Raw genomic sequence first — 15,293 nt, forward strand, 5'->3', positions numbered from 1 at the left:
GACAATGCAGAAGGCAAACTACGCAACAATGCAGAAGACAAATTACGCAGACCATGCAGAAGACAACCTGCACAGACAATGCAGAAGACAAACTGTGCAACAAGGCAGAAGACAAACTACGCAGACTATGCAGAAGACAAAATACGCAACAATAGAGAAGACAAACTGCGCAACAATGCAGAAGACAAACTGCGCAGACAATGCAGAAGACAAACTACGCAACAATGCAGAAGACAAACTACGCAGACAATGCAGAAGACAGACTGCGCAGACAATGCAGAAGACAAACTATGCAGACAATGCAGAAGACAAAATGAGCCACAATGCAGAAGACAAACTATGCAGACAATGCAGAAGACAAACTGCGCAGACAATGCAGAAGGCAAACTACGCAACAATGCAGAAGACAAACTGCGCAGACAATGCAGAAGACAAACTACGCAACAATGCAGAAGACAAACTACGCAGACAATGCAGAAGACAGACTGCGCAGACAATGCAGAAGACAAACTATGCAGACAATGCAGAAGACAAACTGCGCAGACAATGCAGAAGGCAAACTACGCAACAATGCAGAAGACAAATTACGCAGACCATGCAGAAGACAACCTGCGCAGACAATGCAGAAGACAAACTGTGCAACAAGGCAGAAGACAAACTATGCAGACTATTCAGAAGACAAACTGTGCAGGCTTTGGAGAAAACAGGGCAGAATATGTGACAGGTTGTTATGGGATATGAATGAAGTTTTGTGTCTCTCTGATGCATTTCATCATTTATTTACAACACCAATAAGAATTGAAGAAAAATGACATTTGGAAAGGTCACATGCATGAGAAACAGCTGAATACGCAGATTCAATCCGCACACACAAACACGCGTGCACACAAACACACACACAAACACACACACACACGCACACAAACACACACACACGCACACAAACAAACACACATCTCTACTTCCTGTCATTCAAATTCCAAAGCATTAGTGTGCAGTGAGCTTTAAAGTGTTTGTGATTTTAAATGCAGCGTACAGACTGAATGACAGATAAAAGAGCACATGAACAAATATTCAGCTCAGGTCAATATGAGACCAGCGTGACCACATTTATCCTTTTCTCAATTTCAAAGTCCTAGCAAATGATTAAAAAAAAATATATGACATTGATTTTTCTGCTCCACAAAAGGAAAGCGCTGGAAAATTGTGTGAATGAAGCGTAACTTTAAAAGCTATTGATTTTTAAAACAATTGCTGTAACACCCAGTAATTTTTGAGAAAACTTAAGAAAACATGTGAAATGTGACCCACAAGCTGTAGTGCTGTGTTATTCAAGTGCTCTTATTTCCTTTATTGATGTGAAAGCCACTTACCAATGATGGGAGGGATGCATGTGCTCAACATGAGGCAGGCGACTGAAACTGTCTGCTGGAAATCTTCAACATTTTACTCGCTCAACAAAGAAGGTTTTGATATCAGTCTGTCATTGGACTGCATCAAGTCTCTCTGAAAGAGTGTGGAGGGCTGGATTTGAAACGGGTGCCTTGTGTGTGCTGATGCTGTTATAAACCTCAACAACCAGTAAATACAGCTTCAAAAAACCTTTCTGCTATCAGCTGCACACAGTGACAGCAAGAACCAGAGGAATCCTACACATACACATACACACCAACACCCATACCCAGCAAATACAGAACGTTCCTCTAACGCAAGTTTTGGAACCAAATAATAAATAACTTAACGTTAAGGGAACGTTAAACTAACCTAAAAATAACATTCTGTTTCTGTAAAGAAAACTTCCCTGGCTAACCAAAAACCACCCATGGAAAGTAATGTTATGGGAACCAAAAATTGTTGGCTGGGCAGCCATGATTTTTTAAATAACATATCGATAGAGAAAAACATTTTATGAAGCCTGTTAAAGATTTCTGTTCAGCAGTCTCTTGACAGTAGTTAACTTTTGGTGTGACATTGCATTGATCAATACGTCATTTCATGTTGCATTTTCATTGGCTACTATAGGTGTATGTCAAACAGTCCTACCAGAAAAATGCAGAGGTTTGACCTTGCGGCACGTTTTTTTTTTTTTTTAAATGCGATGGAATATGCGGGATATTTGAGCAATTTTATGCGATGAAATTTCGGAAACTTGCTAAAACAGTTTGCAGCTTTTGCAGCTTTTCATTGATGTTCACGTCGCGTAATTACGTCACTTCATAACATTCCCATGACAACAGGGGACATGGCTGCGCATGTGTGAAATAAATGCAAAATTTTTCAACTTTTTGCTAAGATATATATGACTTTTTGCTACGAAAATGTGGGGTTTATGAAATCATGCATGTCCCGCATATTTTGCGAGCAGAAATCTGCAATTTACGCAGCGAAAGTGCGGCATATTTAAAAATGCGTCTCCTGCATAAATATGCGGACCTTGGCTGATTATGCATTGAACCATGCGATCGCATAATCACGTTTTTCTGGAGGGATCATGCAAAATTTCTGACATCGCTAGAAAATAATTAAGGGCTATCTTTGATGGCAATACTGTGACATCGACCGCCTTTGAATCGCTCTCACTGTGCGATGAAGTAACACCTTTATGAACTACAATCCTAAAAAATAGTTTCACAATGTCTATTTTTCATCTGGGACAGTCAAAAATAGTGTCTTTATCCACATAACATTGGTTAATGAAAACACCGTCATTTTGCAATAGCTTTTTTATCGATAGATAAAAGCGGCTGCGATACTCTCACAGAGAGCAAAACTGTTAGTTAGTTTAGGAGTTTATGCCCCGTTAGCTGAACTTTTGATCTTTATAACAGCATAAAATCAGACTCAGCAGACAGACAGATGACAGAAATGATGCTGTGTTGACTGGACAGATTCACCATCCTTTGGTTTAAAAATAGATCTTTACTATTACTAATAATGTATAAATAATTATAATGGTGTAAATGTGAGGACATCTGAGTGAATGCAGGTGATTCATAATAACTAAAGTGTGTGTGAAATAAAAGAGCAGATAACTGATAAATATTGATCTCATTTCACAGCTGCTGTGTAATTCACTGCTAATGCAGAACAAGTAGAGAAAACCTGCAGATGTTATGAGATATTACACTAGATCATCAACTCAATGTCATGTGTGATCTGTAGCACACATGCGCTCATACATGTGCTCACGTGCACACACACACATACACACGCGCGCACGCATGCGCGCACACACACACACACACACAAACACACACACACACAATGATGTAATTGAATAATTTCAGTTTGACATTTAGATGGAACTGTTAGCGGGGTTTTTATCATTACAGCTTGACATTTAAATAATGTTTTCTAAATTATCAGCACATTATCGGCTCCTGTTAATTCTAATGGCTTGCTCGTCTAACCTTTATCATGCAAATAGATTACAAGATTGAGATGAGGAGAAAATGAGAAAACAGGAGTGCAGTGGAGATGAGATGAGACATGAGGAGAATCATTCAATCATCTCATGACCACCTCCTCCATCACTATCAACTGGATCTGATTTACACCACATATAAAAGTAGCAATAAATCTTAACTGATATAGGGTCGATGGGATAAATAATCACTGACCGCCTACTTTACATCTATACTATATAGCCGGCGAAAAGCTGTATGTAAGGCAATGCACTGTAAAAAGTAAAAGTTGGATTTACTTAAAAAACTCCAATTGGAAACATTACATTTACAGTGAAAAATAAAAAAGTGAGAAAATCTAAGTTAAAAGAATTAAACTTTCACTTTTTACAATGTAATGTCTGAATTCATAGTATTTGAAAAACAGTAGGTGAAAAGTACCCAGATGATCTACTACTTTTTAACAATATATTTTTTTGTATATTTTGAAATATATTTTATAAATAAATATATCTTGAAGCATTTATATTCATGTCGCATTGGAAGAAAAACTTTATATGTTTAAAAGGTTTAAAAAGGTACTTATAATTTTATATTTATGCATGCTTATACATTTTATACTAATACATTTTATACAAACTTTTATATTTTAGCCAGGAAAAATATATAGTTTTTTGCCATATGGGTTGTATAATAAATTGTATAATTTGTTGCCCCTGAAATACATTTTGAAATATGTGTTAATATATGAAGGTTAAAACTACTGTACATATCAAAAATATATTTAATTAAGTTTGTTTTATTAAATTTATTTTCACATTTATTTACATTTACATGTAGTCATTAGACACTTTTATCAAAGTGACTTACAAATGAGGTACCCATAATAATACAATAAAAACATAATCTTATAGCGGTCAATGAGTAGTTATTTATATAATTCAGTGAGTACTGTCACAGTGTGCGGTTTTAGACGCAGGGTGAGAAAGAAGAAGGGCAGCCAAAATCCTGGACTAAAAATCGATCCGTTGATCGGTTGCCACAGTAACGCTGTCACTCAAGTGATTGGGTTCACGAGGTCTCAGAGGACACGCCCACTTTCCTTCATGTTAAAGTGTGACCTTGTGACCTTTGATCTTTAAGAGTGAAGCGATACATCAGTATAACAAATAGGATTGAGTCAGATGCACATGGAGTCATCTCATTAACCCATTATTACTCACACAGTAAAAGGTTGAGGACATTAACTCAAAACAACACAACATCATCCACACGGGCTTGATTTCTTTTTGGGTAGTTTTGGATTCAGGAGACACGCCGTCTCTCTCTTCAAACGTCCTGATGAAAAATATACTGAGCCAATCTGAGATCTGTGCCATAGCAAAATATTTTAAGTGAATAATTTCAATTCTGTCATTGTCTGGAGAAGATCACAGAGTCTTTGTATTCAGAAAAGAAAAGTCGTTTAATAAGTTTGTGTTTAAGTGGCTGAATGAAACATCTTCTCTCAGCACGCCAGCAGAAACACAAACATACATTATCACTGACTGACATGAAGACAGCTGATATGTTTCTTCCTTCTTAAGCCATGAAGAATAACTAGGATATATTTATATAATTTCTCAAACATTTTAAAGTCAAATTTAGAGTGAAAAGATAAAATAGTCAGAAGTGAATTTATCTTCATTAGCACTAATGTTCATCTGCTACCATTCAGCCGTCATCAACTCTGATAAATGACATCAGTCTCACAACCAGAGAGACAGAAAGTAAAAACACAGAGAGAGAGAGAGAGAGAGAGAGAGATAATAGAAATAGACTGAACAGATCATGTAAAGTTGTGTTTGTCCAGCATGAAGAACGACCTTGAGATGAACACAATGAGATCTTCAGTGCTGATGTTGCTAAACACTTCAGTAACCTTCTGAATCTCTCACTGTTCTCCTCACGACAAAAGAAGAATCCTGCATCTTCATTCATGTGACTACAGATCTTCATCTCTGTACTACACAATAACATCTGTTGTCTAGTGGTCACGTGAGCGAGAATAATCAACAGGGCTAATGAACAATCTCTTGTTGAATATCTCAAGGCAACTCCAACATTATCACCACTGAGAGTGTCCACATCATCTGAACCCTTCAGCTCTCTGAACACTTCAGAAACAATGTGACACAGAGAGACAGACACAGATAGATAGACTGACAGACAGACAGACACAGAAAGTGGTAAAAAATGTTAAATGGACGGCATTTATATAGCGCTTGTAACAGACCTATGGACATCCAAAGCGCTTTACAATTTTTACCTCACATTCACCCATTCACTCACACATTCATATACCGACGGCGGTGTCAGCCATGCAAGGTCGGGAGCAGCTGGGGTTAGGTGTCTTGCTCAAGGACATTTCGACACTTGGTCAGGTGGAACCGGGGATTGAACCACAAACCTTCCGATTTGTAGACAACCTACATGAACCACTGAGCCACTGCCGCTTGATAGATAGAAATACAGACAGACAGACAAACAGACAGACAGGCAGACAGACAGACAGACAGACAGACAGAGAGAAATGCATACACAGAAATAGACAGACAGATACAGAAATTGATAGACAGACAGACAGACATAGTAGAAAGACAGACAGACAGACAAACAAACAAACAGACAGACAGACAGATATACAGACACAGAAATGGATAGAAACACAGACAGACAGACACAGAAATAGACAGACAGACAGACAGACAGACAGACAGACAGACAGACAGACAGACACACACACACACACACACACACACACACACACACACACACAGACAGACAGACAGACAGACAGACAGACAGACAGATAGATAGATAGATAGATAGACGGACGGACAGACGGATGGACGGACGGACAGACAGACAGACAGACAGACACTCAGACAGACAGACACATAAATTGATAGAAAGACGGACAGACAGACAGACAGACAGACAGACATACGGACAGACATACAGACAGACAGACAGACAGACAGAGAAATAGACAGACAGACAGACAGACACAGAAATTGATAGAAAGAAATTGATAGATAGAAAAACAGACAGACAGACATAGTAGATAGACAGACAGACAGACAGACAGACAGACAAACAAACAGACAGACAGACAGATATACAGACACAGAAATGGATAGAAACACAGACAGACAAACACAGAGAGACAGACAGACAGAGAGACGGTAAAGCTGAGCAGAATGAATCACTTCACCTCTGATGATGATGATGATGATGATGATTAATGAAGGTTGATTAGAGATAAACTCTTGAGTTCTGGTGCCACAGTCAGTTTCCATCAGTCAAACACATGAACAGATAACTACACAAACCATCAAACACACATAAACTCTCAACATCAACACAATAATGTGTGTAGAAAAGTCAATCGCTATTGAACAAAAACATTTTACTGTGCTCTCTTATATCATGTTTAAACTACACTCACCAGAGATCATCACTTTCCTCAACCTACACTACTTTTCAAAATATATAAAGCTTATAAAGACAATCTATCAAACAGATTTGACTATTTTGTAATATAATTAATTAATAATAGGATATCTGCAGTGAAACCTCAGTTTTTGAAAGCTGAAATTCAGTTGTGATGTGAGATCTTCCTGTAGCTCAACTAGTAAAGCATTGTGTTAGCAATGTCCCCAGAGTACGTATGTGAAGTTTTAGCTCAAATGTTAGCTGAAATATAGATCATTTATTATAAGATGTTAAAATGTACACTTTGTAGGTGTGTCCTTTAAAATGAAAATGAGCTGATCTCTGCACTAAATGACAATGCTGTAATTGGATAGTGAGGTTAAGGGGTGGTATTATTATAATAAGATCCCCTTCTGACATCACAGGGGAGCCAAATTTCAATGATTAATTTTTTCCACATGCCTGCAGAGAATGGTTTACCAAAACTAAGTTACTGGTTTAATCTTGATCTAGATTAAGATTAGGTTAATCTTCACATTTTCTCAGTTAATAGAAGCTCTGAGGACCCAATCATAGCATTTAAACATGGGAAAAGTCTGATTTTCATGATATGTCCCCTATAAAACACGGTTTTGCATTGCCAACTGTCTTAAATCTACTGATTTCATGTTATAAGCCATGATGGATACACATGAAGATGCTCTGAAGGGTGAACGTGACCTCAAATCCCTCACAATCCCTGTAAACTCATATTCTGAGCATGACATGCCCATCATTAACATCCAATAAAATGATGAATAAAATCAAGTTATGGAGACGAAATGCTGTTGACTACATGTGGACAATAAACATCGATAATTACACGGTCAGCGTTATATGAGACCTGATTATATACAAATCTGCAATGAGTGCACTAGTCTTTATTAAACATGAAACATGTCCTTGGATGCGTACAGATGTAGAAAATGAGGTTTTGTAGTAAAGTCCTGTAGTAGTTGAGGTTCAGTACACATTGACCTCAGTTTCTGTCAGAGCAGACGGCAGCGAGCGTTCTTCTGAGGAACAGACAGACGAGCTTTTATTAAACCTCATCAAGAGAGAAAAAAAACATCAATCACAGAAACTCACCGAGACGTCTTTGTGCAGCACGCAAAACTACAGCGAACAGACAGATAAGACTACATACCTCCTCAAAAATAATTCACTTTCAAGGGTACAAACCTTTTTTCTCTCTACATTTGTATTTCTTTGTTACCGGACTTCCATTAAGCTCAGCGGAAAGAGATAACAAAGAAACCGGAGGACCGAATTAACCAGCCGGAGCGGAAAACAGTGATTTAAACGACTGCAGGCCGGTAACACGCGCTTTAAACACGTCAACTGTAAACTGACAAGACAAAAATGTCATTAAGGTTTCTGAATAGACGAGTGAATCAGACATTACGCTAAAAGCCTCACGCTGAACCTGATAATGTCTTTTACGTAAGCTGCGGGATCATCACATATATAAAGGTTTGCTAATGTCTGACAGCTACTGTAGATTCCTCTACATGCAGAATAACTCTGAACAGATACAGCTTGAATATTCACAATGCTTTTGTGTACTATAGTACTTGCCTTACACATGTTGTCATATTGCACTTTACTCTGACTATGTATATCAGTCAGTCAGACAGCTGCTTTATCAATATGAACATCTACCATTTGTCACAGTTAATACTGCTGCTGTTTGCACTATTTCATTCATATGCATACTTTACACACACATATTGGGTGCCCAAACTTTTGCATATGACTGACATGTATGTATTTGGGTGTTTGGATCAGCAATTTCATTTTGATCTATCAAATAACTGAAGGACACAGTAATATTTCAGATGAGGTTTTTTGGATTAACAGAGAATGTGCAATTTGCATCAAAATGAAATTATACAGGTACATAAATTTGGGAAACCTCAAAAGAAAAATCTTTCGCATCAAAGTATGATATGTGCTGAATTGTTAAAGGATGCACAGTAACACCAGCTGTGGTCTGTTTTTGACCGTTCTCACAATCCTTCGCCTTTGCCTCTTCAATATTTTACGTGGCCTGGCACTTTTGGCCTTATCAAGAACTGTGCCTGTGGTCTTGTATTTCCTCACTGTGTTCCTCACAGTGGACACTGACAGCTTATATCTTTGCGATAGCCTTCCCATAAACCATAATGTTGAAGAATCTTTGTTTTCAGGTCATTTGAGAGTTGTTTTGAGGCCTCCGTGTTGCCACTCTTCAGAGGAAACAACTTTCAATTGGCCACCTAAAAAACCTTTTCTCATGATTGGATGCATCTGTCTATGAAGTTCAGGTGCTTTATGAGATCACCAAACCAATTGTGTGTTTGGTGACAAGGGTGCCCAAATTTATGCACCTGTCTAATTTCGTTTTGATGCATATTGCACATTTTGTGTTAATCCAATAAACCTCCTTTCACTACTAAAATATTACTGTGTCTTTCAGTTATTTGATAGATCAAAATATAATTGCTGATCCAAACACCCAAAGATGTATGAATGAAAATCATGGAAATTATCAAGGGTGCCCAAACTTGTGCATACAACTGTATATATATTCTGTATACACACAGTACTGTGCAAAAGTCTTTGGCCGCCACCACCACCACACTTGTTGTTTTAGCAAAGTTTGAATGTGCATCAATATTTATTTTTTACTCTTTTAATTTCACTCTTTTTATTAAAATGTGACCTATACTGGCGAAATGAGTCGGAAGGAGCACATTTTTACAAATTAGTTATTTATATTTTTACATTCTCTAATAAAAAAATTCAAAATTATGTATGATTTGTTGGAATCTAACAAAAATTGACATTCAAAAAAAAACAAAATTACTGCATCCATACTTTAAAATCACTGTAAAACTAAAAGATTAATCAAAAACAATATCTATATAGGTTCAACTTTTTTCTATCTTTTATTGTTTGATGGACATTGAGACAGACAGGTTTGAGATCTACTGTAATGCAAGGATCTAATATAAACTTACACATCACAACATTCACTTAAGACATTATATCTGATTATATCTGCGTGAATTCTTCTCAAAACAGATAAAAACTGTAATTCTGTGTAGATATCGGGGACGCACCCTCGAGCATCTGTATCCATACTTCAGATCTGTCAGTCAGCACGAGGAAGATCGTTTACATGTCTATTGTTTAAGTAAAGGGAAGTTTACCCTAAATACTTCACACTTCAGCTTATACTTTTATACTGTTTTTAATACTATATAAAAAAGTTCCTGTATTTTCTGGTTGTATTCTAATAAAAAGACTGAGAAATAATTACATATGATCACAATAACATTGCAAAAACAACAAATCTAATTCTTGCATGGTGGCCTAAGACTTTTGCACAGTACCGTATATATATATATATATATATATATATATATATATATATATATATATATATATATATATATATATATATATATATATATATATATATAGTATATTCTACTGTTTCCTTAATAGTTGACTACTCAACAGGAAGAATGAATCCCTTATGCAGATTTAATCTGTAAAATTGTTATTGTAAACTGTGGAGGCTACAGTAGTTGCATCAAGCATTTCACTTCATGTCGTACTGTATGTGGCCGTGTATGTGACCAATAAAACTTTAAACTTTTAAAACTCTGAAGGTTAAATTGAAAAAAGCTTTAGAAACACACATATACACTTCAAATGTGCCCAAAATGCACAACAGAAAGAGCATTTTAACACACACATACACACACATACACAGCCTTGAGTCCTGATGGGAAGGCAAACTCATGCATCAGAGATGAGAGACCTTCAATAGGAAGACAAATCCTCTCAAAACATCTTCTGCTTCTCTAGTTTCACAGACACGCACAAACGCATGTACGCACACGCACGCACACACACACACACACACACACACACACACACACACACACACACACACACACACACACACACACACACACACACACACACACAAACACACACACACACACACACACACACACACACAATTAGATATCAGAGGAATCATCATCTTTACCAGCTTCTACTGAACAATCACACATAACATACAAGTCTGACACATAAACTCAATCACAAGCGATGTGATCTGCAAAACACACACACAAACAATAAAACAATCAGACTATAAATTCATAGCCAACAGCCTCATCTGTGAATATAATGTGTGTCACGTGTCTTGACTGTATCATAAATTAAACTGACCTGCACATTTGGTTCGGGCCCTCAGTGGAGGTCCAGGAGCACCAGTTCCTCCGTCCAGGGGTCGAGTCAAGAGGACACTGATCTCATATTCTGTGTCTGGGTCCAGATGACCGATTTTGTGTGAGGTTTTATCTACGGGCTGAAGGTCGTACATGGTGCCCGAGACCGTACGATACTCGACCTCTCGGTTAACGATGGGTCCGTCTCCGTTGATGGAGTTTGCATTGAGTTGAATCCAGAGGTATGTAGCTCCCACCGCCATCAGCTGAGGCGGCGCGATGGGAACCGGAGGCTCTGAGAGAAAACAAAATCAACACATTAAAATAAAGTCTTTGTAGTGTTAAATTCACCCTCTCGCTCTCGTCACTAAAGAAATGATGTTTGACTGAACTGACCTGCATTAACATTACAGTCCTGTCTTCACATCACACTAAATGTCATCACACTGCCAAGACATTTAAATGTCAAAAAACTAACTCATGGATTCGTATGAACACAGTTTAGTGCCACTTTACATAATCTGTGTTTTGTTAAATGTGGATAGATACATAAAAATACAAAGTTTATAAAAACATAGTGAGGGTGTTACGTGAATTATCACACTGTGCTGTGTGCACACGCAAGTGACTTTGTGTCGTCTGCCTCTTTATTTGAGGTCGCTTGGAGGTGTTTCCTATATCTAATGGTCCTACTAACAACTCTAAACAAATGAGTAACTAACCACAGCTGTAGGCTAAATCATAGATATGTATACATGGATATATCAATTGATCGCTCCATATCCTGTGGGGGAAAATAAGTATTTGACACATCAGCATTTTTATCAGTAAGGGGATTTCTAAGTGGGCTAATTTCTACCAGATGTAGCCATTAAGCCAAATATTGAATTCATACAAAGAATTCAGAACATTTAAGTATACAAGTTGAGTCATAATAAATAAAGTGATATGACACAGGGAATAAGTAGTTAACACGTGAAGAGAACAAGGTGCAAAATGGCATAGAAAGCCAGGAGATCACCTGAAATCTTTCAGTATTGAGAGAGAAACCCTGCCCACTATCAGTACTAATTGATATCAGCTACTTTAGTCCTAATTGATGGCCTATAAAGGCTTCTCATTACCCAGGAGGCACAGAGAAAAGACTTCATGATGGGTAAAAGCAAAAAACTCTCTCAAGATCTTCGTAATCTTATCGTTGAAAAGCATTTTGATGGGAATGGTTATAGGCGCATTTCCAGAATGCTGAATGTTCCTGTGAGCACTGTGTGGGCCATTATACGGAAATGGAAAGAGCATCAGTTCACCATTAACCGGCCACGATCAGGTGCTCCACGTAAAATTCCTGTCCAAGCGGTCCAAAGAAAAATCAGGAGAGCCAAGAACCACTCGGGCAGAACTTCAGGAAGACCTTGCATCAGCAGGCACTGTTGTTTCAAAGAAAACTATAAGCAATGCAATGAACCACAATGGCATCCATGCACGCTCACCACGCAAGACTCCATTGCTGAACAAAAAGCATGTTGAGGCTCGGCTAAAGTTTGCGAAAGAGCGTTAAGAGAAGCCTGAGGATTATTGGGAGACTATAGTATGGTCGGGTGAAAGCAAAATTTTACTTTTTGGCAGTCATTCTACACACCATGTTTGGAGAAGAAATGGCACTGCCCACCACCCCAAGAACATCATACCAACAGTTAAGTTTGGGGGTGAAAGCATCATGGTTTCTGGCTGGGGGTACTGGAAGACTTCATATTATTGAAGGCAGGATGAATGGAGAAATGTACCGGGACATTATGGATAAAATATGCTGCCATCTACCAAAAAGCTGAAAAATGAAATGAGGATTTCAGCAAGACAATGATCCCAAACACAAGACCAAGGAAAGGTCAATCACCTGACCTAAATCCCATAAAAAAATCTATGGAAAGAACTGATGATCAAAGTTCATAAAAGAGGCCCAAGGAACCTTCAAGATTTAAATACCATTTGTGTGCAAGAATGGGCCAGAATCACTCCTGAGCACTGCAGAAGACGTCTAGAAGCTGTAATCACCAACAAAGGCTTCTCTACAAAGTATTAAATAAAGTGTGTTCAATACTTATTCCCTGTGTCATTTCACTTTATTTATTATGACTCAACTTGTATACTTAAAGCAACACTAAAGAGTTTTTGCTCTTTGCTCCCTCTACAGGTTAGAAGAGTAATTGTTCATTACCACTGTCGTAAATACTGCAGCATAGCTGGCTCTGATTGGATTGTAGGTCTGCCGTAAAGCAAGTTTTTGTAGTTTTCACTCGAACTACAGGACCACTACCCGACGGTTGGAAACTTCTTTTCGGCGGTTTTGGCCGATAGAGGGCTGCAAAGCGAATGTGAAAGTGCCGTTCACCCTGTTATTTTAAGGTAAAAAAACCTCTTTGGTGTTGCTTTAAATGTTCTGATTTCTTTGTATAAATTCAATATTTGGCTTGATGGCTACATCTGGTGAAAATTCAGTGTCAATAGCCCACATAGAAATCCCCTTATTGATAAAAATGCTGATGTGTCAAATACTTATTTTCCCCCGCTGTATGTACTGTAGATGCGTCTGATATTTTGGAACGGTCCAGTTGCAGACGTCACTCACAATTTTACAGGATACCATGACATTGCAGAATATTTTATTACAGGTTTTTAAACTATAGTAATTTTTAATGTCATCTCAGTGTATTGTGTTAGTTTAACAATTTTAATGTTTTAGTCTACAAGATTTGATTAAACATGGCTATGGATGCGGACATACAGTCAGCTTGCTCTCACGTGTTCACGGACCGTTGTGGCAGGGTTGCCAGATCTGTGAAACAAAACCAACCCAATAGCCAATTAAATCTAGCCCAATGACCCTATGGCAGAAAGCATAGGTTTTAAATAATGTTTAGGATGAAGTATTTGAGGTTACATTGAATAATTTCTTATTAAATAATACAATAAGTAGTACTTTATTCAAGGCTATATTATGAACACTGAAGGTATTTAACATTAAATAAAGCAATAAAATAGCATTGTGCCATTTAAACATTTTGTTTCCGTACGCAACAACAAGCTTCTTTAACCAATGTTAACTTTGTACATTTATCCAGAGATTAAGCTTTAACTCCACGATAACACCTGTGCATCCAATTACATTGAATGTACAAATATTTTACTCAAAATGCAACATTCATGGTATATACTGTACTGTATCAGACACATTGAACTAATTGGAAATGACAAAAGTAGGTGCTTATAAACATAACCATTGTGTGTCAGTTTGTGTCGAAACTGACACAACTAATTAAACACGTGCTTGTGTAGAGGTTTAGTTTAGTTTTGTTCACTTGATGAAGATCTGCAGGTCACAGACTCTACAGATGGCCAACCTGCCGTGACCTTAGAGCACGACCCCTAAATACCCATAATCCTCCACACCACAACTGCCAATTAAAAATCACCTTAAATCAACCCAGTAATCCCAGCGACACGCCACCAGACAGAATAAAAGAGATTATCAGTCAGACAGCTTTGAGACGTCAGCATCACCTTGCTCTTCATTGTCTCGGTGTGTCTCTTTTTTTTCCCTAAAGGAAGCTCATTCAGACGCTGACGGTGAACTCTCAATAGCGCTCTTTCAATAACCGATGCAGGACTGAATAAACGCTTGTGAAATTTTTAACCGCAGCGGCAGTACGCAGCCGGATATATAAAAGCAGATTGATAATTACAGACACAGAACAATCTGAAGAACGTCTGGACGTTACTTTAATCATACAGAAAGTTCTGTGCCCGGTTGCATGAAACTCCTTAAGTGAGGGTTTCCCTGAGGTAAGGGATTTATTTAAGAGCGTTGCAACAAAGGTCTTAACTGTCACCCTTACCTAAGTGTTTATACTAAGTATTTTACGGTAGTCTCTGCCAAAACACGGCAGCGGAGACGCGGTTGCTGTAGTTACAAAATCTCACAGCGGTAACAAATCAACGCACGCAGCTCAACAGACGGCGGATTTGTGTACAATGAAACATCGCAAATAACAGACTGTAAAGTGCCGCATGTATAAAACCTCAAAGTAATTCAAACTGGAAACACTTTAGATTGACGGACGATAAAATCGCTATTCTCCTAATAAAT

General features: G+C 37.9%; 1 protein-coding gene across 6 annotated transcripts in view; it reads right to left on the bottom strand.

Annotated features, from left to right (window-relative positions):
• LOC129443264 (receptor-type tyrosine-protein phosphatase mu) overlaps positions 1 to 15,293 on the bottom strand; it is a 234,710-nt gene that overhangs the window by 111,996 nt on the left and 107,421 nt on the right. For all 6 annotated transcript variants that reach the window (XM_073864360.1, XM_073864363.1, XM_073864362.1 and 3 more), the window contains exon 7: positions 11,151 to 11,444. In XM_073864360.1, coding sequence (XP_073720461.1) covers positions 11,151 to 11,444 — 294 coding nt within the window. The remainder of the gene's footprint in view (positions 1 to 11,150; positions 11,445 to 15,293) is intronic.

This window comes from Misgurnus anguillicaudatus, unplaced genomic scaffold (genome assembly GCF_027580225.2).
Source record: "Misgurnus anguillicaudatus unplaced genomic scaffold, ASM2758022v2 HiC_scaffold_26, whole genome shotgun sequence".
Lineage (NCBI taxonomy): Eukaryota > Metazoa > Chordata > Actinopteri > Cypriniformes > Cobitidae > Misgurnus > Misgurnus anguillicaudatus.